At 38.4% G+C, this 26,751-nt stretch overlaps 1 protein-coding gene across 1 annotated transcript in view; it reads right to left on the bottom strand.

Annotated features, from left to right (window-relative positions):
• Positions 1-26,751, bottom strand: part of ASCC3 (activating signal cointegrator 1 complex subunit 3) — a 647,451-nt gene that overhangs the window by 150,203 nt on the left and 470,497 nt on the right. The window contains exons 17-21 of the mRNA XM_063443555.1: positions 11,192-11,311; positions 10,083-10,247; positions 7,328-7,414; positions 3,390-3,566; positions 2,652-2,877 (exon numbers count right to left, since the gene is read on the bottom strand). Of these exons, the coding sequence (XP_063299625.1) occupies positions 2,652-2,877; positions 3,390-3,566; positions 7,328-7,414; positions 10,083-10,247; positions 11,192-11,311 (775 nt within the window). The remainder of the gene's footprint in view (positions 1-2,651; positions 2,878-3,389; positions 3,567-7,327; positions 7,415-10,082; positions 10,248-11,191; positions 11,312-26,751) is intronic.

Genomic DNA, 26,751 nt, shown 5'->3' with positions numbered 1-26,751 from the left:
CAGTGACACTGTGTGAATCACTGATATGTGATTGCTAGAGTTGTAGCATGGCATCCATGTGCACCAGACTGCAGCAACCACTTAATTAACATGCAATTAACACTTTGTTTGCCAAACTGGTGGCACCCAGGGGTCAGACACTTAATCAAGATACAAGCAGGACTCTTTACTACAGATCTGCAATCTCTCTGATTCTCTGTACATAGGACATCCCACAGGGTTATTTATGAAAGTGTGCATTGTCTAGAACATAAAGTGAATGCTAAATACTTTTCATATTGTAGACCACAATAGCCAAAATGGAAAAATTCCCCATCTCAGCCATGTTTACAGTTATTGTGGTGTAAAACTTGAAATGCACTGGCAATCCACCTAGCACTATGTAATATATGTTCTGATAAATTAGAAATTAGGATATGAATGTATATTAATGCAAAGGGGTTGCAAAGGTATCTGCATCGTAACAAGTATGCAAAGGCTGAAGATTTCACGATTAATCACTTTTCACACATTTCCAAGATGCTGACATAGTTATTCACTAAAATTGCTAAGATTTAAAAATTAACTTTTAAATTTGAGCCAAATTAAGACAAACTGGAAACAAAGCCAACATGGAGAATTAATAAAAAAAAATCTATTTTGGCATTACATTTTATATTAAGTATAAAAACATTCACACTTTAAAAATAGGCTTGTGAGATATACGGCAGATGGCCGATAGTATAAAGGGCACACCTTTTTTTTTTTTTTTTTTGCCAAAGTGACCTGCTATTGACAATAAATACTTTTAAGAACATATTTAGATGGAAACTATTTTTTAGTTTTTTTTAAACATACTTAGTCAGCTTCTCCCTGTGTAAAATAATGTAGTTATTGTGGGATACAGCTAGAAACTGCTACACTGCTGTTGTTGGTTAGATTCAAAGGTCCAAGGAGAGGAATAAACACATTTTAGCAAGAAAACACAAACAAGGAATATTAATGTTTACTGTAAAATTTAACAGGTTACCGGTATTCAGAACCAATAATATAGAAAATAGCTTTGTTTCATTGTTCAGCTGCAGTTATTTGACAAGATGAGCTGATCTTCTGTACCAATACACTAGATTCAGCTGCTCGCCTCAAAGAGTTAATTATTTAACCCCTTAAGGACCAAACTTCTGGAATAAAAGGGAATCATGACATGTCACACATGGCATGTGTCCTTAAGGGGTTAAGCTTTAAAAAAAAAAAAAATCCCTTTTCAGGCAAACTGAGAATTACACCTTGTTTTATAGGCTTTTAAAAGTGGAACATCTGAGTTTCATTTTAAGAGCGTTACTAGCCAGAAATCATCATACGTTCATACAGAATAGAAGGGGGAGTGGAACCCTTTACTATGATCCCACCCAGTAAGAAAATGTTTGCATTGCATAATGTTTGAGAACCTCGGGAAATGAAAATAAGCAAGACATAATATAAGAGAATGGACCATAACATTAACAAGGCACTCTAAACACTAAAACCACTACAGCTCAATGTAATGATTTTGGAGCATAGGTGCTGTCCCTTTAGGTTTGCAAGTAACAGTTCTGTTTAGATTTGTCAGAGAAAATACCTCTAGTAGTCTAGTGGCTGTCAAATAGTGTTCCACTGGAAGCACTTCTTTATGTTCACCAAACACTACTAATGCTTCTTGGATTGAGTACTTCTCTATGAGAAGCATTGAACTGGCAGATTGTGGCAATTGCCATGCATGTACTGTAGGCTTGCAATGCTTCTCTATCATAAGTATTGTATTTTGGCCAGATATAAACAAATACATTTGTAAATGCAGCCCTAACCACACACTCCCGTGCCTTTGTCTTGCACAGCCTCTATACACACATCCTGTAAAAAGAGATAACATTTGTATACTTCCTTTATTGCACAGAGTTTGTTATAATATTGCATTGAGTCTGTAGTACAGTTTAGACCCTTTGCTGCAAGAGGTGTAACTCCCGGTCTAGAAGAATCATTAGGGTGTCATAAGCCAGTTCAGGGCGAGAGTTCTAAACTGGATAATGTTGCTTCAATGTATATTCACAGAGGGTCATTCAGTGGCTGAGCACGATTAGCTGACACTCTTAAATGAGTAGCAAGAACAGAGTATGGTTTCTACAGCTCTGCAGAAGCCTGGTGTTGTAAACCTGCTTACCAGGGTACGCCTATATTTCTAACTACTACAGTGGACTGTAGTGGTTTTAATAGTTGGAGTAACCTTTCATTTAGAAATCTGTATCACCTGCTATGTTAAAATCCTGCTTGAATATCATATGTTTGGTTAAAGTTTAATTAACAGAGCAGCCAACAATAACTTCTAAAGTAAACACACAGTGCTGTAAGATCTGATCGAAAATAACACATTTTTCCCTATGTTTGCATTGTGAGTACCAGCCAGGGGAGGTGTGACTAGGGCAGCATTAACAGAAACAAAACTAATTTAATCCCTAAATGGCTTTATATTCTAACTTAAAATATAGCTATATCTATGTAACTAAGAAATTGCTTAACAAAAACAATAGTTGGAGATGTGTGTTCAGAAGGAATTAAATCAATCACAGCTTGATAACCTTGCCATACAATAAATACCGAGGCCTCGTTAAAATGCTTTTATCTATTTCATTCCTTACCAATTTCATCTTTTCTCATGTCCTTCATTTTATCAATTGTAAGCTTCTTCTCCTCTAGTTTTGATAGAACAGATGGTGGCAGAATTGAGAACTGCCGCAAAGGGCTAGCCCACCCCCACAGACGCTTATCAATGACTTTGCTGAGATTTAGAAGTCGGTAGGTCATAGCAGGCCATCTTTTTCTCAGGGCTATTTCAAAAAGGGCTCTCACTATTCGAGCCGCATTCTGTAAATAAGAAAAAAAAGTGCACAGATTTTACATGAATAATAATCTAAAATGTACCAGTTCTAACACACGCACACATACAAATACACACAAACATATATTAAAACATATGGAGCAGTCTAAGAATCATATATATGCATGGCAGGGATAGTTTGGTATCATCAGCTGATGTGGTTAGCCTATAATTACTGAACAGAACTGGGGATGGTGCCCACAGCCCACTAGGAACACAACCAGTACACCTGGTTAATTCAAACTACCATTTTCATATACTAAATTAATTTATTTTCATTGAACACAATGTCAGTGCTGACTGATCTGCAAAATTAAATAAAGTTCTGGTAGCACAATCTGAATGAAGTATGTAATGATATAGAACAAGTTAGAGGATGTAGCATGCTTATTCATTTTTGTTAGACTGCGTGATGATATTGAAATACATATATGGGTTTGAAGCTTTTATTAAAATGAAACATGCATGTATATTACACAAATGTATGCGAAATGTTTACCTGTGCAACATATCCTGAATCAGAAATGAGAGAGAAATTGTCAATTTCTCCTCTACCAATGTAGGTCTGAAGAAGAATATTTATCTTTCCGTATCCATTCTCCACTCCACCAGCCACCGGCAACTCACAGTAATTGTCAATTAGGTGCTCTAATTCTTCGCTCTCTTCATCACGCACCTAAAACGCAAGAGAAGTTAATGTACTTAACTATATGTACACGAGATTGCACGCCAAGCGTGGAAAGAATCATATTTTTTTATTTAATTTTTCCTGGAAGGGTGCAAAGTACTGTGTGAAACACCATGAACAGGACAAAAGCACCATTATAAAACAATGAGTAGTTTTGAAAAAAAGAACACAACATAAAAGGAGTATGGAGCAGTACATGGGACAAGTTAATGCTAATTCTCAAGTAAATACCTAATACGTATATTTTAACAAAACGTAAGAATCAACATGAACATGCAGAGGTTATATTTGGATCGGGGATCACAACACAATGCGTACAGAGACCAGATAAGCATCGATTGTTTGAAAGAAGTATATCATATAACCTTTTACTGGTAACATGTTTCAAAAAATTCAAAATGAAAGGAACACTATATTCCTAATGTTGCAATGCCCCTGTTCCTACTATGCAGTACAATTCAGACCTTGTGCATTAAAATGTAAAAAAAAATGTAAAAATATTTTACTCCAACGCCAAGGCTCTCGCATTCACAAAATGTTTGGTTAATGACTTCTTAAAGGAATACTGTAGCATTAAGGATACATATTGGTATTCCTAACGCTGCAGCCCTGATGCCCCTTATCAATTAGGCCACCCCCACTTTATAAAAAAAAAACAACAACAAAAAAAACCTAAATAAATGAAAATTAAACAAATTACTCCCCTTTTCTCTAGCACCCAGTCTCCCTCAGAGATGCTGTGTCGTCCTCCTCGGCACGCTTACAGGATGATGGAGAGGAGGATTGGAAAACAGATGCAGTGCTCACCGCAAGGTGCATCCAATTCCTCCATAGAGAATCATTAAATACAATAATTCTCTGCACGCCTGACGTCACGGTATCTTATGGTATGAGAGCAGGGAAGTAAGATTCCTAGCTCCTATACCCAGAGGGCTTGGAGGCATGACATGAAGTCACACTTCCAAGCCTTCCATTTAGTTTAATATTGGGTTTTGGTGGGGTAGGTTCAGAAGGGAGAAGGCTTGCAGGTACTATACAATTAGATGAAGTTGTTCAAGTGCTCTTGTGCCTGAGTATCCCTTTAAATGTAGCTAGCGGCATTGTGTTAAGATGGAGCAATATGAATGTGGGTTTGGATGGGGTTCTTGGGTCTGCAATTTCTTGGACAATCCCATGCACACTGAGGTGTCTAGTAAAGTTTGTTTTGCATTTACTAGTACAATAAAAGTGCCTTTAGTCAAAAGCATCATATAACTGTAATAACGGCTCTGCAAACCATAACAATCAGTCTCCGAAATTATGAGGTTTGAGGCAAAACCCTTAGCCTCAGGGCTCTCTTGACTTGCAGCTTTTCTGTTCTATCATTGTCACTACATCACTGTAGTTTTGGTCCCTACTCCACTCTACCAATTTCAGCAATGTGTGGTTGCATTTATGAATATATGGTTATTAGTAAGTATTTTGGAACTGATAAAGAATCTTATTCACACAGTATATTTCCTTATAGGGACTGGTAATGGTAAAGTACTGCATGATGTGTGTTGGTACAGTACACAGACAGTTTTTTATATATATATATATATATATATATATATATATATATATATATATATATATATATATATATATATATATATATATATTTTTTTTTTAACTCATTTGGAACATTCTGAACTTTATCTCTCATTCAGAGGTGACATGGCAAAATTTTGCTTTTGGATTGCTCTTGTGGATTGTATGAGCCCAGTAAGCAAATGATAAAGTTTAACTCTGTAGTGACACAAGTGTGATAACACTTGTTTGAAACTTGAGTAGGGACTATACGAAGGCCAATATATTCGAGTTTTGCTTGTTCTCCGTGTTTTCATATATTCGGCAGCTAGAAAAGTGATGCTCAGAGTGTGATTATACTTGGAGGTCTGTTTCAGTAACAACATTGTTCTTAAGTATATTCTCTCATAAGATTGGAGAAAAAATGTGTTCTTCTGTAACTAATGGGGAATAATTGAATGTATCTTAATAATCACACAAATACAATTTTACTATTCATCAGTATTATTAAGGCTTTCATTGACACAGAAAAAAAGCTAAACAAATTGGCCTTCCAACCTCCACAGCTCGCAAATGATGAGATTTCATTTTCATTTGACCAAAGAAAAACCCATTTCCATGAATACTAGAACAATCTTGAATTAACATTGAATGAATTCATTATAGCTGAACTACTTATGCTTATCACAAAGTATATATCTATATTTAATGATGTAAAGGCTGGAATACAAATATATTTTATTGCTAAAATATTGACATTCATTCAACCCTGTAATTAGCACACCCCGCAAAACATATCAGTGTTAACAGCAATATAGTCTATTTATATGTAGTAGCTTCTTTATGGAAGAGCTAGAGAACTCATTTTTCATTTATTGGGTTAAACATCATTTCTTTGGAGCAACATTCTTACCAGTCACTGTGTCTACAATATATTAAAATCAATTAATGACAATGGTAAATAATTTCAATAAAACAAAGACTCTGTAAATATCATTTGAGAGATATTACATGGAAACTATAGTGCTAGGAAAACAAAGTTGTTGTCCATTGCATAATGCTTTCCTAGGGGGTTTAGGGTGACGCTGGATGTCCTCATGCAGAGCGAGAGGATGTCCTGTGTCAGACGCCTAACCACCCGGAAGTCCCACTAGTTGATGCCAACAGGGTATAGGAAAAAAATGTAAGGATCGACTGAAGGGCAATGTGTGAGAGGTGCAACAGGAGACAAAAATCAGCTGATGAGGGTACCATCAACTTGCAGGGAAAACGAAAGAGGAGGATTAATATTATGGCGAGGAACACTAAGAAGCTTTAGAGAGCGCAGGAGAACATCCAATCAGAGATGGGAGAAAGGCAAACAGTGATGCTTTCAAGGACAGCAGGGGAGAGGTAAGGTGGAGTGGTAGATCTGTGTTTCATCGGCATACAGGTGGTAGAGCAATTCAAAGGAATTAATACGTTTACCAACACGGGCAGTTTACATGGAAGTAATGTGACAATCCGTTTAGTTTCAGTTGCAAATCAAATGTTTTAGACAAAAAATAAAATGAAAAAATTAGCAAAATAAATTCCCAGCGGAAATATTCATGTCTAGGCCAACTGAGATATCTTTGTAGATTTAATTCAGATTGGAAGCTTCAGTGAGCATCAATCACCCATCTCAAATCTGCTTGCAAATTATAAGCCAAAAATAATGTTTGTACAACTACTGCAAGCACTCAATGTTATACACAATCAGAAACCTTTATGGGTTATGTTATGTGACTGTTAATGGATGGGTAGACTTAGGGAGCTCACTATACATATTATATATATATATATATATATATATATATATATATACACACATATATAAACAAAGTCAGGAGGTCTGCACTCACCTAAACATGCATACATTACAGGGTGCTACTGGGACCAAAATACACAAACCAGTGCACTCGCTTATTAACTAAACAGTGATTTCACATCCTAAATAGTACTATTTAAAAACACCTCACCTAGATAGAAAATAATGGGGGTTTGGTTACATTATATGATCATACATTGCATACGCCTGCCAACTGCATCAAAGTACCCCCATTATATATATAAATAAATAAAATACATATATAAAATACATAAATAAACAGCCAATAACATTTTAGAGGTGAAGGCTTTCTATAAAACAATATTTGTCAAATACAAGAATATCTTACCTTTATCTGCTCAAATTCTTCAGCTTTGGACACGATGGCCAAAATGTCCCCTTCTGTTTTGTGGGCATCAAATAATTCATTAAATGTCTACCAAATAAGAAGAAGAACAATTTAATTATAAAACAAAAAAACAAACAGCCAGTTTGCTCAAAGAAGCATATTATTCATCCAGAAACATTCATTATCCTTTGATCAATATAAATTTGTACAATATACCACAGACACTTTCAGGGTTATTTACTAAAGTGAGAATTTGAAGTGAATTTCAAATTTACAGACAGAACTGACAGCATTGCAGACTTAGAGAATGTTTCTAGTTTGAGTTTAAATTTGAAATTCACTTTGAATTCACGTTTCATTCTCACTATACTGAATAATTCTGTTTGTGATTTCAAGGGTCAAACTCCAAGAAAGAAACCGAACAATACACGATTACGTTGACTATTACTATTGTGGCTTAATGGGACGCTCTAAACACTTAAAGCACTTTAGCTTGTTTCAGTGCTGTGTGTGTGAAGAGTGTGTCTTCTTTTTTTCATTTTCTATAGTGCAAATTTCATTAGAAATTAATAATTTTATACATTAACCTTATTAAACCCCACCCCACCACAGGGCTGTCAATCAGACAGTCAGTCCTGTTACTTATGCCCGGTGGAGCGGAACTCATAAGGCAGCAATTACATATAGGGCATCTGCCTCACAAAGACTTGTTAATGAGTTGCTTTGGGAAGTCGGTGATTGGACCACCACAAAAAAGAATGGGCTGGGAAGAAAGGAGCGGACAAGTGATCTACAGCTTTTGATTTTAGATATACCTCAAATTTTAAAAATGCACAATTAAATACATGTATCATTAATGGCATATATACTAAATATGTTTTTTTTATATTTTTGTATCTGGGTAGTGGAGAGTTCCTTTCAGATTAGATGATAAAGCTTATATCGATATAACTGACACTACACTTTTGTGGTGGCCTGGATCTCCCTTTGTCCTTTGTTTGAGCTGAATTCCTGATTCCAGAGCCACCTAAATCGTGGTTTTAACACTATTGGATCATTACATGTTTGTCTTCCTGATCCTATAGTGTTCCTTTAAAATTGGAATGCCCATCTGAAAATTAATTAAAACCTCAAAAAGTCCAGTTTGCTTCGGAATATTTATATCTCTACAGTAAGACTGAGTAAATGTGTTGTTGAAGGTAAAAAAGAAAAAAGTATGAGAGACTTGGAGATGTTTCTCTTAAAGGACCACTATAGTGCCAGGAAAACATACTCGTTTTCCTGGCTCTATAGGGTCCTTGGGTCCCCCTTACCGTCAGGGCCCCCCTCCCGCTGGGCTCTAGGGTGAGGAAGGGGTAATCCCTTACCTTGTTTCCAGCGCCGGGTTCCCTCTGAGCTGGGGACTCTACTCCTCCTTTTCCAGTCATCGGCTGAATGCGCATGCGCGGCACAAGCCGCATGCATTCAGCCAGTCCATAGGAAAGCATTCTCAATGCTTTCCTATGGACGCTGGTGTCTTCTCACTGTGAAAATCACAGTGAGAAGTGCGGAAGCGCCTCTAGTGGCTGTCAATGAGACAGCCACTAGAGTCTGTATTAAGCCATTTGTAAACATAGCAGTTTCTCTGAAACTGCTATGTTTACAGCAGAAAGTTTTAATCCTAGATGGACCTGGCACCCAGACCACTTCATTAAGCTGAAGTGGTCTGAGTGCCTATAGTGGTCCTTAAATGAAGTGCACCTTAGTCCCGAATAGGTCAGGAACCACTAATTTAGACCTGGGATTCCCAAGTTAAACATATTTAGGGTGACATATTTTAGCATGTCTATACGACACATAAGAGACAGATGTCATCTGACTGAGCCTACTATTAGAATTCTGAGTTACACGGAACATCCGTAGCCAACACAAGGAACTCTTAATGCTTTTAAATAAACTCTTTATAAAGGGAAAATGCAAGAAAATGAGATAAACTTCCAGTTTATATTACAGTAGCAAACACAATTTTCTCAATCGCATGCTTACAAAAAACAATGTATGCTCTGGAATTAGTCCAGTCATTTCTGGCATTGCACTATTGAGCATAAGCCAAGGCACTTCATTGGCATTATTTGTCCCCTTACCTCAAAGCTCCACTTCTCAGTGAGCATTAGGACTACTGCCAGTGTGTCTGGCAGCACACTAGCACCACAGCTCAGCTACGCTAAAATTAATGCATGCCTTTGAGCACCAAATAGCTATCCGATTCTCACATCTGAAAACATTGGCGTTTCAAAAAAAGCACAGCCACTTGTTCTGTTAAAATGCCGTGTGAGCCATTAACTACATAACATCAGTTCTAACATTTTCTATTGCCATGTTATGGACCAGGCACAGAGTGTATGGTCTTGTGCAGTCATAAAAAAAGGAAAGAAATGTAAATGTGCACAGATTATATAAAATATAAGTTTAAAGGTGAACAGTGTATATTTTTAACCTGTTTTTCTAGCTTGTGACACAGAGCGTGGTACGATGGTGCTCTATGAAATATAATTTGATTTGCACAGCAACAGGGGTAAAATTATTTATTTTAATAACAATTAGGACGAGGTCATTTTATAATAAAAATAATATATATATATATTGTATGTATTTCAAAGATGCAGCAAATATGTTTACAATGTTTTTAAGACAAAGGTTTTCCGCTATATTTCTGTACACTTGATTTTTTTAATTGTGTGAAAATATACAGAGTGTAGAGAGAGCAGGCTGCTACCTCTATGGTGTTATATTTAATGTAGAAGTGGCTTGACGTTCTGCCCAAGTCTGTGGAGGAAAAGAATCCAGTTCTTTCTTCAAAGCGAATCATGCGGGCTTTGTCCAGCTTACGCCCCACTTCTATAACCAACTGCTCCCTGTGCTTCTCCAGTGCAGGATCCATCTGTGAACAGTCCACACAAAAGACAAACACATGAGACAAGGGGGATCTATGCATGTTAATATATGTTGACATCCTTTAGAATATTACTTTAACACCAAATCTATACATGCAAAGATGCACACACACATCAGAAAGACATCCCACATTAGTCACTGCTTAAACACGAATCTGGGATGCCTTTTTAATGTATGCATATATCTACATCTATCTCTAAACATATATATGTATGTACATATATAAAACACAAACACACACACAAACTTAAATAAAAATTTCAACATTTGAACTCACAATTAGATCTTTATCAAAACACACACACATATCTCATACGAACAAACAAAACAAAACAAACAGAAAATTAATGGCAAAAATTTGGGGTACATAAATTTACACACATAAGTACAGTCATCGAAACACTCCTGTTTCTTCACTTATGGAGAAATAAAGCACGCGGATATGTGCAAACATTAATAATTTTGTATACAATATTAAACTATACTAAATCCAAACATTTTTGTGTGCAAACAAAGCGCATTTTTGCCTATATGTGAACATTTAGAAATATATGCCATACCAGAGCATTCTTAATTTAAACTATTCTGCAATATTTCAGATGTACATAGGCATTAAACTAATGAGCTTATTTTAAATGTATTGTATCTCTAAATGTAAGCAGCAACACAGTATTACATTTGTTACTTAGTAAATGCTGTGGTGTCAGAAATGCATATTGCGGTGCAACAGCATACACAGAGTTAATATTAAGTGCATACATGCCAGGGACATTTGAGTTTGCACAGCCAACACAAATCACAAAGACCTTTACAGCTTTAACTAAACATCATGAATTGAATGCAGAGCTATAATCAACCAGGAGGCACATTATGATCTAGCAAAGACAAGTATGCAAAAGTGAGATTTTTTCTAAAAAAAATATTTTATACCTGCAACATCTTGTAACTGATGCCATAAACCAATGGATTTGTTCTCATGCGCACAAAGAGATACGTGTAACTCAGCCACTTCACTGCTTCCTCCACATTAGTGACCGTTCCAAGAGCAATCTGTAACATAGAAAGAACATATTTATTTAAACTTTATACCAGGGTTAAATACGATGTCTGCTACAAACTCTAGTATCCTCAGTCAGCCTTTGATTAATAGCCATCAAGAATATAACACACACAAAAAAAAGGATAATTTCACTAAATGCTGAAATGTAGTGGATTAAAAATAAAATTGCAAAATTTAGGCAAAATATGCTGATTTGGAATATGAACCAACAAAGTTGTAAACACATATTTAAAAAAAAAAATTTTTTTTAGATTTTCAATTTGGCAAAAAAATCCATATTTAGTTAATAAAATATACATAAAAAAACATATATTTAAAAATTCCATACACATTGCTGCTGTAATTAAGCAGAACAATTTACTTTTCTACAATATGAGTGAAAAACATACCAGTAGTTCACAAATTAATTGATAAAAAACAGATAAAAAAAGCAGAAAAATACAAACAAAAGCTCCCCCACACTTCCTCTTGTAAATATACGGTACATCCAAATCTTTATGATTAATGTGATAAACTTTTACAAAGTGCGAAAACAAAAGCACATATTTAAGCATATTCCATCATAAATGTATGAATGTATTGTATTTGCTATATTCCACGTTAACTGGAGTGCAAAATCGAAAATGTTACAATGATATATTAGCTGGTCACTAAACTAACACAGTAATTGAAAGTGTAATTTGGTCCCTCAACAGCTACAAACAAGGTAAAAAAAAAAAAAAAGAACATTATGTACAATATAAGTAATTCTTTGTTGTACTTAACTCTATAAAAACATAGCAAAAGATGAATTTGGAGTTTTAAAGAATTTTAGGAAATCTGGAAACACGTTAACTTCTTGCCATCATATGTGTTTAGCTCACCTTAAATTGTTTTTATAAGCCGGGTAAGTGCAAAATGCATTGAATGATGCTCACAGCCAACACTGGTCATATAGTTTGTTTGGCTAGAATTGACTGCATTGGTTTAAGAAAAATAAACTTGATCTGTAAGTAACAGAGAACTCTGAACATTTCTTACAGAAAGCAAAAAATGTCGGGATCCTTGTGTTCACGAGAACACAAAAACACAAACATATTTAGAAATCTTTCCAACCAAGTATGCATTCCTGTACCACATGCAGTTATTTTATTTTTTTATTTTGTTTTAAAAAGCTAATGTGTATACTGTTCTTACAGCAAAGCCATTTGCTTTTGAATTTGTGCATTCCAGCAAAATGTATTTTTATTCTGTAGTTTTGTGGTATGAAGCCAAGGACACAAAGTGGTTCCAATAGAAGCGGTATGTTTTCCATTTATCGTTCCTAAGACACCAACTTTAAATAGAAGGCATCATATATCAGAAGACAGGCTTATTTACTCTTCCAGAACACTTTTTAAGCCTTCCAACATTATCCACAACTGTTATACATAAAACTAAAGTAAGGCCTTCGGTTAATGGTATCTCCAGAAAGAGCCAGAGCAATAATGAGGTAACGGAAACGGCTACTAATGGTTTATTGCTCAAAAAAGCCACCAAAGGTTTTTGGGGAAAAGCATATAAAGTAGGATTATGCAACTTAAATCCTCCAAATGTTATTGGACTACATTTCCCATAATTACCTGCCAGCTGTTTGCATAGATTCCCGGTACTTGCAATACAACAGCAGATGTGGTGGAGGTGGGAGACTTCATTCTCCTGACTTTTTATTGAATATGTTGCGTTTTTAAGCAAATTGTTATTTGTGAGTTGTTGAAATACCAGTAACAGAAATCATTTATATAAATTATATATATATATATATATATATATATATATATACACACATATATATATATATATACACACACTTTTAATTTTTTGTAATATGTCTGTGCCCATTGTCTCCACATTTGTGTACATATAAGACTTGCACATATAAGAATTCTCCAGTAATCATGTGGCTGAGATGAATGTTTAGTTAATAACCTGTAAATGTACTACACAGACAGTACTACTGACATTCTGATTGGGCATGACTAGCTACAGGCCAATCTGCCAAATAAATACCATGCAAATATCAAACCGCAGTTTAAAAAAAAAAAAAAAAAAAAGTGTGTAATAACACTTGGGGAAAATGTATTAATGTATTGCAAACATAAAAGTGCACTTAGAAGTGAAGCAATTGAATCAACAGCTATGGTTTAAAAATTGTTAAAGGGACACTATAGGCACCAAAACAACTTTAGATTATGCCTTTGCAGTCTCTCTGCTCAATTATCTGACATTTTTAAGTTAGATCACTTTTTTTTTTATATAGCTCTAGTCACATTTCCCTGCATGTGACTTGCAAAGCCTTTCTAAATACTTCCTGTAAAGAGAGCTCAAATGTTTAAATTTCCTTTAATGCACATTATGTTTCATTTAGAATTTTGTATCTCCTGCTCTGTTAATAGTCTTCTAGTACCTGGCTAGGGAGCATTGATAGAAACAAACGTGATTTAACTCCTAAATGGCAGAGAATTGAGCAGTGAGACTGCAGGGCAATGATCTATACACTAAAATTAAGTTAAAGTTGTTTTGTTGCATATAGTGTCTCTTTAAGGTTACCTGCAGGAATGCAAACTGATGTCTGAAACACAATACCTGTCCGTGCTCATTTGCTTATCAAGTTGTAGAGCTGAATTTCTCGAGTTTCTGTGCTCAAAGGGGGACTTTTCACAGCCCCACTTGAAATATGGAGGTGCTGCACAACAGTAGTTTTTCTATTTACACCGCGGGGCGTTTTATTGTGTTTGCCTCACCGCAATCTTTTTTGACACACATTATATACATATATATATATATATATATATATATATATATATAACGGAGTTCTCTGTGGGTTATTATCTCTGTGGTAATGCTTCACTACGATAAAGATAAGGTATATTATCACATGGTTATTGCCAGCTATCCAATGTGATGTAAACATTTTAGGCCACAATAGTAAGGCACAGATGTGTTATCATCAAATTACATGGTATGCTCTGTATGTTGTTGGAAGCCAATGGTAAAATGTAAATAAAAATAAAATAAAAAATAATAAAACATTTTTTTCTTAAATAGCTCTGTGCAATAACAACATTTTTGGGAAAAACAAACACATGTTCGTGTAAATAACAAAGCGCTATATAAGTCTACAAATCCATCTTTCTGTAATAATCAATATGTTTTCGTATGCTGTTGCAGGATTTCGTCTCACTCTCTCCATTAATCTCTTTTACTCATTCTGTGACAGTACAAATGAATGTGGAATTAAGTACCACCCAGATTGGGCAGAACAAAAGCTTCAAAGGAACAGTGTCCCAAGTGTGACTTGTAAAATCCCAGCTCTCCGCCTAGTCAGTTAACTAGGGCTTGCCAGGAATTGGATTAACAAAGGAAAACACCAGAGTAACAGATCTGTGACAAATAGAGAGCACAAATGGGTTTAAGCAAAGTGAGTTCCTCTATCTGAATGGAAAGAACCACGATGAGAACAGCCTGAACAGAAATGAACATACACAAATAATCTGTAAACTCTACAGTAACTACTAAAAATGCAAAACATTGCAAAAGCTAGATTTAATTTGTAGACTAACGGACAATTTTTTTTTAATTTAATTTTTTATTTAAATGATGTAAATCACAGTACTTTAAATATAATGTATGTAGAGAATGTGCAAAAATCAGGTAAGTATTGTAGTAGAAAATCATCCTGGATTTTAATTTTAAGGTCCAGGCAATCATGTAAGGCCATATGGCTGAAGCAAATGGGTTTTATTCAACCGATGAACTCTAGAAGAGATGATTGATTTGCCCTTAAACCTTCCTTTTACATCTGCATGCTGGCCCTCTCTGGTCACACAGGAACAGCATAAATCTATAGAAGCAAAGCCTCTTTCAAATAAACCAGAAGACACATATGAATAATACAATGGCAGGTTTGCCATTAGAAATGACAGAAGGAAGATCCTTGCTCGAGACAATTCACCCAGTTATTTACACCGGCAATAGAGTGGAAGCGAGTTTTTATTTAATTATTTGACAGATGCATTAAATTCTATTCTTGTTTGTTTATTGTCTGTCTTATGTGACATTTTGTAGAGCAGATCTTTCCAACTATTCTCACAATAGCTATTTCCCATTATGCACCATTAAAGAAATCTCATAGGATCAGAAATATCCATTTCCTTCATCTGCAGTAAAAACCTATGAACATGATGGTGTGTGTATATCTTTGTATCGAGCGAGAGAGAGAGAGAGAGAGAGAGAGAGAGACACAGACATGCGCGTACACACACACACACACACACTTTATCTCCTGCGCATGTCAAGTATGGGGGTAAACATTTAGTCATATCAAAGCTATTACTTACAGAAAGTTATTACTTAACTTAGCAAGCTGTAAGGCACAAAGCAATACAAAGAAATAAAAACAAATATGTAATATCCCCCCCCATCCTCTTTTCAACTTTTAAAGATAATATAATGTCCCAAAAAAACAATTATCAACTTTAAAAAAAACAAAAAAAAAACAAAAAAAAAAACACACCAACATTACATTTGCTCAATTCTGAAAGGTACACATTAAAAAAAATGTATGCACAAATACAATGTACAGAGAAACTTATGAGCTTATTTCTCCAGTTACAACATATTTTCAGTAATGAAAGCATGACTGGTTCTTGAATTAGTGATAAAAATGTAGTCTAAGAGCACCATCTGGTGGGCAAATAGAACAACAAAATCCTATGTATTTGCTGCCATCTAGTGGGCAAACTGAATTTACAAACAAAATACAATGTGCAATTTGGCAATAAATGTACATGCTGTGTATATGGGATGTTTTATAATAGAGACATCATAACAACTTTTTAAATGAGATGTATTTAATCATTGTACTCTCATCATTAATATGCAACATCTATTCCACAGCATACTCTTAACAAAATGCAATGTTAGCAAGAGCCTAAGTATTTGCCGGGGCTTACAATTTGTAGTTCCATGCTAGTAGCCAGGCCTTAAAGGGCACTATAGGCACCCAGACCACATCAGCTCATTGAAGTGGCCTGGAAGCAGTGTCCCAGGTCCCTTAACCCTGCAATGATTATTATTGCAGTTTTTGATAAACTGCAATACATACCAGCAAGGGTTAACTCTACCTCTAGACAGCCATTAGAGGGACTTCCACCAAGCATGAGGACATCCAGTGTCACCCAAAACCCTATAGGAAAGCGTTATACAATGCTTTCCTATGGGGGAAGCATTTCCAATAGCTCTCGCAGTGGATGCACGTTTGGACCCCCACAGGCATTAGCAGGGGAGCCTGAACCAGTGCCAAGGGACATCGGCCAAGGGACATTGGCGCTGGAATCAGGTAAATGACAGAATAGTTTTTTAATCCCTTCTGCAACACGGGGGAGAGGGAGAGGGAGAGAGGCACTATAAAGAGCTATACTGTCAGGAAAGAACTTTGTTTTTGTGGCACTATTGTTTCCCTTTAAAAGTTACAATCGTGCAGATTGTGCCTTGATGAGCCAAAATGTGTATTTTTTCCTATTGTGGGTCAGTCAATGTGAAACCTATAACCTGTTCCCAGCGGGACATATATTTCAGTGGTGTGCATGGTGTAGAGTACGTAGTAGGGAGTGCAGACGTTCTCTCAAACAAGGTCAAAACCTTGTGGACCTGATGCTTGCCTGCTGTGGGCTCATTGTAGTGACTGAATTGGAACCTCCCAAGGTCCATGGTAGGTCCTTCAGGAGCCAGCTCTGACAAGGTTTTGAGGCCTGTCATCGAAGCCACCAGCACAAATAAAGGGGTTTTGACGTACTCAGGGGGCTCGACATCCAGATCAGGGAGGGTAGCTTCAAACTCACCAGAGAGTTTTCCAGGTCAAGACGAAGTTTATTTGTTCCCCCACTGTGCAGTCTAATATATAAGTAACAAATGGGAAGCTCTGTAGTAGAAGAGGATAGATGGGAGACCTACTTCCCCCATCCGCTTGGGAAGAGACAGCAGCTCTCTGTTTACCCTGTTCAGAGATCCACACAAATGTGGTCATGGTGGAGTTTAGGGAATTAAAGAACTTTTTAGGGACAAAGCTCGGAATGGTTTGGAAGAGATATAGGAGTCTTGGGAGTATGTTTAGTTTCAAAGCATTCATCTGACCAAACCAGGAGATAAAAAGGTCATGTCATCTCTCAAAGTGCAAAGAATTGGCATAAAATTTTCCTAGTATAATTGGGTCTCTGGTCAGAGATAAAAATATATTAAATCAGATTCTCGCACCATTTGAAAGGGAATTAAGCACGCAACTGAATTGTGCGTGAGAGGGTAATCGATAAAGCCTCTGATTTGTTTGTTTTAAGCTTTAGGGTGGATAAAGGCCATATTCTCACAATCTGGTAAGTAGGTTCGGCAGCAACATTATTAGAGTATCCAGGAAGAAAAGCAGGTCATCTGCATAGGCAGCTACTTAGTGTTCCCTAGAACCAGAGGTGAACCCGGTTATACCCCTGCCCCATCTGACTGCCTCTAGAAAGAGGGCAAACAGGAGGGGGGCAGGGGGCAACTTTGCCTTGTCCTGTTCTGAATATGGAAAGGTGGGAATAGGACTACATTGATTCTCAATCTGGCACTAGGTAGCATGTACAGGAAGGAGATACAGGCAAACATATTATGTCAAAAACCCATTGCTTTTATTGTGGCAAACATGAATCACCAGTCCACCCGGTCAAACGCCTTTTCGGCATCCACAGAGAGGAGAAGGACCCGCCGGCAAGTAAACCGAATCACATTTATAATGTTAAGATCCCTTATAGTGTTGTCCCTTGCCTCCCTACCAGGTGTAAAACCCACCTGATCCACATAGACCAGCTCTGGGAGCACCCTAACCATGCGCAGTGCCAGAACCTATGTAAACAACTTTAAGTCAGCATTGAGAAGGGAGATCGGCCTGTAGCTCACACCTTCCTTGGGAATAAGTGTTATGGTAGCAGCTAACGTATCAGCCGGGAATTGACTGCCTTCCAATCGTGAGTTAAGGCCTGCTCCAATGCTGAATTGCTGTGCACCCTATCCTTCCATTTTCTCAAAATCTTTGTAAAGGAAGGCATGCGAAGCATTGGGGACTGGCGCCGTTGATTGCTTTAGACAGGCCAGCTGATGCTGTAAGCCAAATCAGTACCTTCCCATTCATAAAAATGGCTTTAAAAAGGTATTTACCATTTTACCATTCATGAATGGGTTAAACCCTAAATATATGCCAATGAAGTTATGATGCTGAAGTGTTCCTTTAAATATATATATATATATATATATATATATATATATATATATATATATATATCAAGGATTTAACTGTGTAGGCACCAGGCAGGATAATTAAGATGGCTGCTGGCAGGTTGTGCCGTCAGAAGCCAAAATTATTCCTCTACAAAAACATACAAGCAAACATGAAAAAATCCCCAGGTGTCCATAAGACAAAGATGTTCTCTTTTCAATCCCAAAAAGTAAGTAGATGTTTATTTGGCTTGTCCACATCTCTTTGGTTTATGATGGATGATAACAAATATATTGAGCTAAAATCCTAGGCTCAGTGTCATTAACAGGGTACTATAAAGAATCCCACTACAGATGTCAGTAGTGGTTGTGTTGTATAGAGTACCCTGTTTTAAGAACCTGGACAATGTTGACTGACACATAGTGCTTGCCATAGTATCCAAGTATCTCAGCTAGGTTGGAGAAAATAAATAAAGATAATGAGAAAGTGCCAATTCTGCATTGTTAAACACCTCTGCTTTCACCAAACTGTTTGTATTTATTTTTTTTAATACTGAGGAAGGTTACCAGAGGGATCCAGAAGCATAACAAGTATAGCAAGCTGTGGTGGCTGTATTGCTTAGTGTCCCTTTAAAATGTAAGACCGTTCTTTTGACTATGAAGATTCTCACATAGATAATACTTCCAATAAGGACTGATGTTGATTCAAAGGGAAAAATCTGTATCTTTCTGGTTGTAAGGGGAAACTAAATGACTATTTCTTTACTTTAAGCATGTCTTTGCAGCAGATATCATAGATGAACGATAGGAAAACAATCTTGGCTATGTTATACCCCTCCACCAACAGTCACCACTGGTTCCAAAAAAGCCTTACTAGCAAGCATATCAGTCCTAGAATTTTGATTACTTCACATTCTGTACATGTTTTTTCCTACTGAGTTAATGTTATATCTCCTGTTCTTTCTGCTTCATGTTTAGGGACTATGTACTTCTGAGTGTTTTTTTTCCAGAAAAATGTAGGGCACTGTTTTTCAATAGATTAACATCCCTGCATGCATCTAGGAAAAGCTATTTGAACACTAAAAATATATATAAATAAAGATTATAAGTCCTATATTACTCCCCCATTTTTTCAATACCAGATGATGGCTAATTAGTGATCCTCAAGAATAAACAAAAAACATCCCACTAATATACAACAGCAAAAAATGATCCTTTTGTAAACTGTTTAGATCCCCTGCTGATTTTTAATGTTTGTCCACTGACAAAGAGATGATCAGTCTATAATTTTAATGGTAGGTGTATTTTAACAGTGACAGAATAACAAAAAAAAATAAAAAATCCAGAAAAATGCATGTCAAAAATGTTATAAATTGATTTGCACTTCCCTGACACAATGATCATCCAACACACCAGAACTTTCAAAGTGGCATGTGTGATTTAAAGCAAGGAATAATATGCCTCTCAAAACCTAGAAAAGCATTGGAGTTGAAGGGCAGTAAACTGCACTGGTCCTTGTGCTTCCTTAATTAACATAATCATGCATTATAACTTTCCCAATGGTTCTTATATCCCTTATGTTGGGCATTTTCTATATGTCCGGCCTCAAGGCTTTAGCAGTGACTGTCCTCTCCATACTGTCATTGTATTAACCCTCTCAAACCTTCAAGGGACACTATAGTCACCAGAGCAACTACAGCTTATTGAATTTGTTCTGGTGAGTAGAATCATTACCTTCAGGCTTTTTGCTGTAAACACGGTCTTTTCAAAGAAAATGCTGTGTTTACATTACAGCCTAGTGATAACTTCACTGGCCACAACTCAGATGGCTGTTAGAGATCCTTCCTGGGTAATGGCTGCCTAAAATGCATCCAAACATTCAGTGTCTCCTCCCTCTGCATGCAGACACTGAACTTGATTCAATTCATCTCTATGAGGAGATGCTGATTGGCCAGGGCTGTGTTTGAATTGTGCTGGATCTGCCTCCTTGTCAGTCTCAGTCAATCCTATGGGGAAGCACTGTGATTGGATCAGGCCACCACTTCTGATGAGGTCAGCAGACTACCTTTTTTTTTTTTTTTTTTTGAGGCAAACAACATGCAGATCTACAGTTTCAGGCTTGAATAGAGTAAGATTTTGCTATATTTATGGAGGCATGAGGGGAGGCATGATGGGGCCCAGGGGGGCTAGATGGTGGTTTTAGGATACATGTTTGTGCTCCTCACCCTATAGTGATCCTTTCAGCTATGACCCTCTTTTCCCACTGCTGATTTATGAAGGAAAAACAGAATAAAGATATAGTTTTACAGTATTGGTGTGAATGTGGTATTATTTTAAATGCTAATTTAAATGCACCCACTTACTCATTTTTAAGATAAGACAGCTTTACTTACATGGTTTGTTTTCTTGAATAATTATCATGTTTACTTCTGGTACATTCACATTTCTATTTTTTGTTGTGCTTTTATTTTTTTTCCATGTTATAATTCTGTAAAAATCAATGCTTGGAAAAAAAAAATACCAAAACGATCCCAGCACTCTCCTGGATTAGTTAGCCAGGTTGAGATGAAACAGTAGTTCCCTGTATATCCCTATAGTTACTGTAGAGCAACAGTACAGAATATATGTATTTCCCTTTTCTATTCCAATGGAAACCCTGGACTGTCGCTAGGTCATGAGGACTGATTTGGGAACCACTTCCCTAGAGGGAAAGGCTATGTAGTAACAATATCCCAAAATTACAATCTGTGTGTAATGGTGTCTGACGCAGGTAAAGATCAAACCTGTAAAGCTGCAGACTGGTTCCTTTCCAGTTTGGGTTTGTTTGATCTGCCCAGGCAGTGAAATGTACATGTTGAAGGGACACTTTAGTCACCAAAACAACTTAAGCTTAATGAAGCAGTTTTGGTGTGTAGATCATACCCCTGCAGTCTCACTGCTCATTTCTCTGCCATTTGGGAGTAAAATCCCTTTATTTATGCAGCCCTAGCCACACCTCCCTGCATGCGACTTACACAGCTTTCCAACACTTCCTGACAAGAGTCATCTAATGTTTACACTTCCTGAATTGAAAATACTGTTTAATTTAGAATTTCTTATCTCCTGCTCAGTTAATAGCTTTCTAGCCCCCGCAGGATCCTCTTGTTATGTAATTAAAGTTCAATTTACAGAGCAGGAAATAAAAACTTTTAAAGTAAGTTACATCTGATTGAAAGTGAAACCATTTCTTTTCATGCAGGCTATGTGAGTCACAGTCAGTGGAGGTGTGGATCAGCCTGCATAAATAGAAACAAAAGTGATTTAACTCCTAAATGGTGGAGAATTGAGCGGTGAGACTTCAGGGGCATGAGCTATACACCAAAACTGATTCATTAAGCTTAAGTTGTTTTGATGACTACAGTGTCCCTTTAAGTCAATCTGCCTTTCTTCTGATTTCCAATTCCTTGTGTTGTATTGTTAGCGTTAGATGTTGTTTATTTACTATGCACTGAGATGCCATATGCCTAGACACATAACGGCCACATACATAATTTTTAAATTACAATGTGTTTCATTTTTTATAGACAGACAGCAATACACACATGCCAACTTGACCAGTGTGTTTTACAGATATGATGGACATTATTGTGTGTTTGGAATTCATAAAAGTACGTTGAAACAAAATAAAATTCACAGATTCACAGGATTTATCCACCTGCTTTAAAGTTCAAGTGAAAGTAAAGCACAGTGATGACCTTCACAGCTTCCAGATGGAGTCTGCTGTTTTATGCTGCGAGGACACTAACACTTTGTATTGGCCTTAGGGAGTTTGCCAAAACAAGCAGAGAAAAATAACATTATTTCATGAAACATGAAGTTTAGCTCCAGCAAACCTAGGAAAGTAAAGCTAACATAACGTTTGTAATGCATTTCAAATTGCATCTGATGTTCTCCGGCTAAAGGAAGGGGTCTTTTCTGTGAGCAGTGAAGAGTAGGTGCCACAAATTATTATATTTCTGGTAGCCAAATATACTATGAAACCATTTATGACAAAATATTATGACACAATCCAAATGTCATTTATTAAATACATTTATTCCCTGGAAATTCACTGATGTATACCAGTAATTCTTGATATTAAAATTATTGATTATCCAGTTTAATGTTTAATACATCTGTTTCTTGATGTTCTTAACAAAAAAACAAAAACAAAAGAAGACCCGGAAGGATCATCTATCTTATCTTACTGATAGGACCAGAAGGTGGCTTTAACCAGTCATATCATTATAAATCTTCTATGGTAATTCGGTGATAGTTGGCATACACATGGGAGCTAAATGTAAACCTCACTTCCTTGGCTATTTTCTTGATTTTACCAATATTTCACTGTTTAATAATCTTGAGGTAGAAAATACATCATGTGAATTGTTGAAAAGTATCCGCATCAGGTATGCCAACCTTTAAAGCTATATGTTTTGTTGGCATTGCCAGTAATGTATAAATTAAAATATATATTTACCTGAAAACTATTTCAGCAATAAGCCCCAAGCTCAGAAGTCAAAGTAGGAATTTAAATTGCCTCATGTGGTGTTGGAGATAAATCCAGTCTGTGTGTACGGCACATATAAAGCCACATTCAGACCCTTGCCAGAACGAGAGGTCCCTGACTAGTGGAACTCTTCCTGTGAGTAAGGAATCTAGCAGCTGCTGACATTTCAACAAAAACAAAGACTTCAGAAACTCTTAGAAAAACTCAGTAGCTAGCCCTTTATTTAATCCCTGTCACTTGTGCCATTACAAAGTGCACATTTGAGTGATCCCACCCAAAGGAAAAGCCAGAGCTAAAACACAAGCAAGATCTCTCTGCATGAGAGATACAGCAACCCTGGACTTCTTTGGACCTGGTCAGCAAGATGTCGCTGATACCGCTCTAGGCACACTGAGCAGAGGGTCAATGACTGGATTACACTTTTAGCAGGGAAATCCCAAACAAATGCATTGCAACAAAAACAGAGAATATGAGAACTTGGGAAAAGCATAGAGAAAAACTCAGTAGCTTGCCCTTCAGTTAGTTCCTGCTCTGGTCTCACAAATGTTTTGTTCACTTATGCCATTCCAAATAAAACCTATGCCATTTGCACAGCTGATCCCACCCATAAGGACAGTTCAGAACCCAAATGCCAGAAATTTCTCTCTGCATTAGAGATACAGCAAAGGTACAGAAGATATACAGCAACCTCGGACGATTGTTTTGTTGTAATGCATTTGTTTAAGCTATCCCTAAGCGATATGGGCAATCCAGACGTGGACCCCGTGCTCACTGTGCCTGAAGCTACACATTGCTGACAAGGCCCAATGAAGGTTGGAACGATGGTCCGGGGTTGCTGTACCTCTCGTGCAGAGAGGACTTGCTGGTGTCGGTCCTTATTGGTGAGATAATATATTTTATGATCATGGTCCATTCTAATGTTCTCTGTTCAGTTTTAATGTGTAAAAGTGACCTGTTTTATCTCAATTTTATACACAGTTTTAAGCCTCATCTTTCTTCTGGTGTTCTTTTTTTATCTTTCCGAAATAAAAATGTTTAGTTGAACACTGAAAAACATGGGCGTAGGAACCTGGGGGGATGGCGGAGATGCATCCTCCCCAGCAAATCATGCGGGGTGGACAGGTTACAGGGAAATCCCCCCCAGCTCCGCCGGTCCCCCTCATGCTGCAGCCACCCGAGCGCTCTGTAGAGAGCCTCAGGCGGCTGCAGCTTTGCCCGGGCTGGTGCGTCCATGAGGGCGCACCGCCCGGGCACAGCATGAGGAGAGGGGCTGACAGGAGGTAAGCGCTCAGCGCTCCCTCCTGTCACTCCCTCACTGTAGCGTGGCCGAGCCCTGTATGGTCCGCGGGTACAGGGAGCATCTGTCTCCTGTACCCGGCCGGACTAACAGGAAGTGCACACTGAGTGTGCACTTCCTTTTAGTCCGGCCGGGTACAGGAAACACAAGCTCCCTGTACCCGCAGACCATACAGGGCTCGGGGCTCGGCCACGCTACAACAGAGGTAGGGGAGGGGGGAGGAAGAGAGTAGGGAGGGAGGGAGGGAGGGAGGGGGGGAGAGAGTTACGAGGGGGGGGAGAAAAAATAGAGTGACAAGGGAGGGGGGGGGGGAAGAGAGTGACAAGGAAGGGAGGGGGAAAAAGAGTGACAAGGGAGAAAAAAGAGAGTGACAAGAGAGGGAGAGAGGGAGGGAGGGGGAGAAAGAGTGACAAGGGAGGGAGAGAGGGAGGGAGGGGGAGAAAGAGTGACAAGGGAGGGAGGGGGAGAAAGAGTGACAAGGGAGGGAGGGGGAGAAAGAGTGACAAGGGAGGGAGGGGGAGAAAGAGTGACAAGGGAGGGAGGGAGGGGGAGAAAAAATAGAGTGACGAGGGAGGGAAGGGGAGAAAAAAGAGAGTGACAAGGAAGGGAGGGCGGGGGAGAAAAAAGAGAGTGACAAGGGAGGGAGGGGCAGAAAAAGTGACAAGGGGGGGAGAAAGAGTGACAAGGAAGGGAGGGAGGGGGAGAAAGAGAGTGACAAGGGAGGGAGGGAGGGGGAGAAAGAGAGTGACAAGGGAGGGAGGGAGGGGGAGAAAGAGTGACAAGGGAGGGAGGGGGAGAAAGAGTGACAAGGGAGGGAGGGAGGGGGAGAAAGAGTGACAAGGGAGTGGGAGAAAGAGAGTGACAAGGGAGGGGGAGAAAGAGAGTGACAAGGGAGGGAGGGGGAGAAAGAGAGTGACAAGGGAGGGAGGGGGAGAAAGAGAGTGACAAGGGAGGGAGGGAGGGAGGGGGAGAAAGAGAGTGACAAGGGAGGGAGGGAGGGGGAGAAAGAGAGTGACAAGGGAGGGAGGGAGGGGGAGAAAGAGAGTGACAAGGGAGGGAGGGAGGGGGAGAAAGAGAGTGACAAGGGAGGGAGGGAGGGGGAGAAAGAGAGTGACAAGGGAGGGAGGGAGAGAAAGAGAGTGACAAGGGAGGGAGGGGGAGAAAGAGTGACAAGGGAGGGAGGGGGAGAAAGAGTGACAAGGGAGGGAGGGGGAGAAAGAGTGATGAGGGAGGGAGGGAGAGAGTGACAAGGGAGGGAGAGAGATTGACATCCATCACACACACACACACACACACACACAATCACACAATCATGCAACCCTTACACACACAGAAACACACATTGCATTCCTTACACACACTCAATGCACCCCGTGCACACACACACACACACACACACACAATCACACAATCATGCAACCCTTACACACAGAGAAACACACAATGCATTCCTTACACACACTCAATGCACCCTGTACACACACTCAATGCACCCCTTACAGACGCACACACTGCATCCCGTACATACACAGAAACACACCTTGCAGCCCTTACACATACAAACACAGATTCACACAATGCATTCCTTACACACATATCAGGACATCCCCTACACACTCCACCCCCTGTGAACAAACTCATTGGTGGAACATGAAGGTGGACCCTGGGACCCAGACCTTGAGCTGTGTAAAGGGCCCCCATAAAATGGAGCTGCTTCCCGTTCTCCCAGAACATTGATTTTTGTGACCACAGTTACAAACAGCCTTCAGAGAGCCTGTTCTACACCAGACCAGTGGAGCCAGACTGCAGCTAGAGCCCATCATCATCCTCATCCGGTTGTAAATAGGCAATCTAGCATATTATTCGTGGCACTAATCTCTAATTTACCTCACATTAAAGAAACACTATAGTCCCCAGAAGCACTGCAGCTTAATGTAGTGGTTCTGGTGTCTATAGCCTGTCCCTGCAGGCCTTTTAATGTAAACACGGCGGCACTCCAGCACTGGCGTTAGTTAACATGGCAGAAAAATAATTGGAAAGGGTTAGGGGGGCTACTAATAAAGATAGGGGGAGAAGGGTAGGTAGAAAAATAATTGGAAGGGTTTAGGGGGGCTACTAATATGGATGGGAGGAGGGGGAGGTAGAAAAAATATTGGAAGGGGTTAGGGGAGTACTAATATGAATGGAAGGGGTAGGGTGGGTTCTAATATGCATGGAAGGTGTTAGCGGGTACTAATAAGCATGGAAGGGGTAGGGGGTTAATATTCATGGAAGGGGTAGGTGGGGTTCTTTTGTGCATGGAAGGGGTAGGAGTGGTTCTAATATTCATGGGAAGGGTA

The sequence above is a fragment of the Pelobates fuscus genome, chromosome 2 (genome assembly GCF_036172605.1).
Source record: "Pelobates fuscus isolate aPelFus1 chromosome 2, aPelFus1.pri, whole genome shotgun sequence".
NCBI lineage: Eukaryota > Metazoa > Chordata > Amphibia > Anura > Pelobatidae > Pelobates > Pelobates fuscus.
The sequence above is the reverse complement of the archived record's forward strand: the minus strand, read 5'-3'. Positions and strand labels throughout refer to the sequence as shown.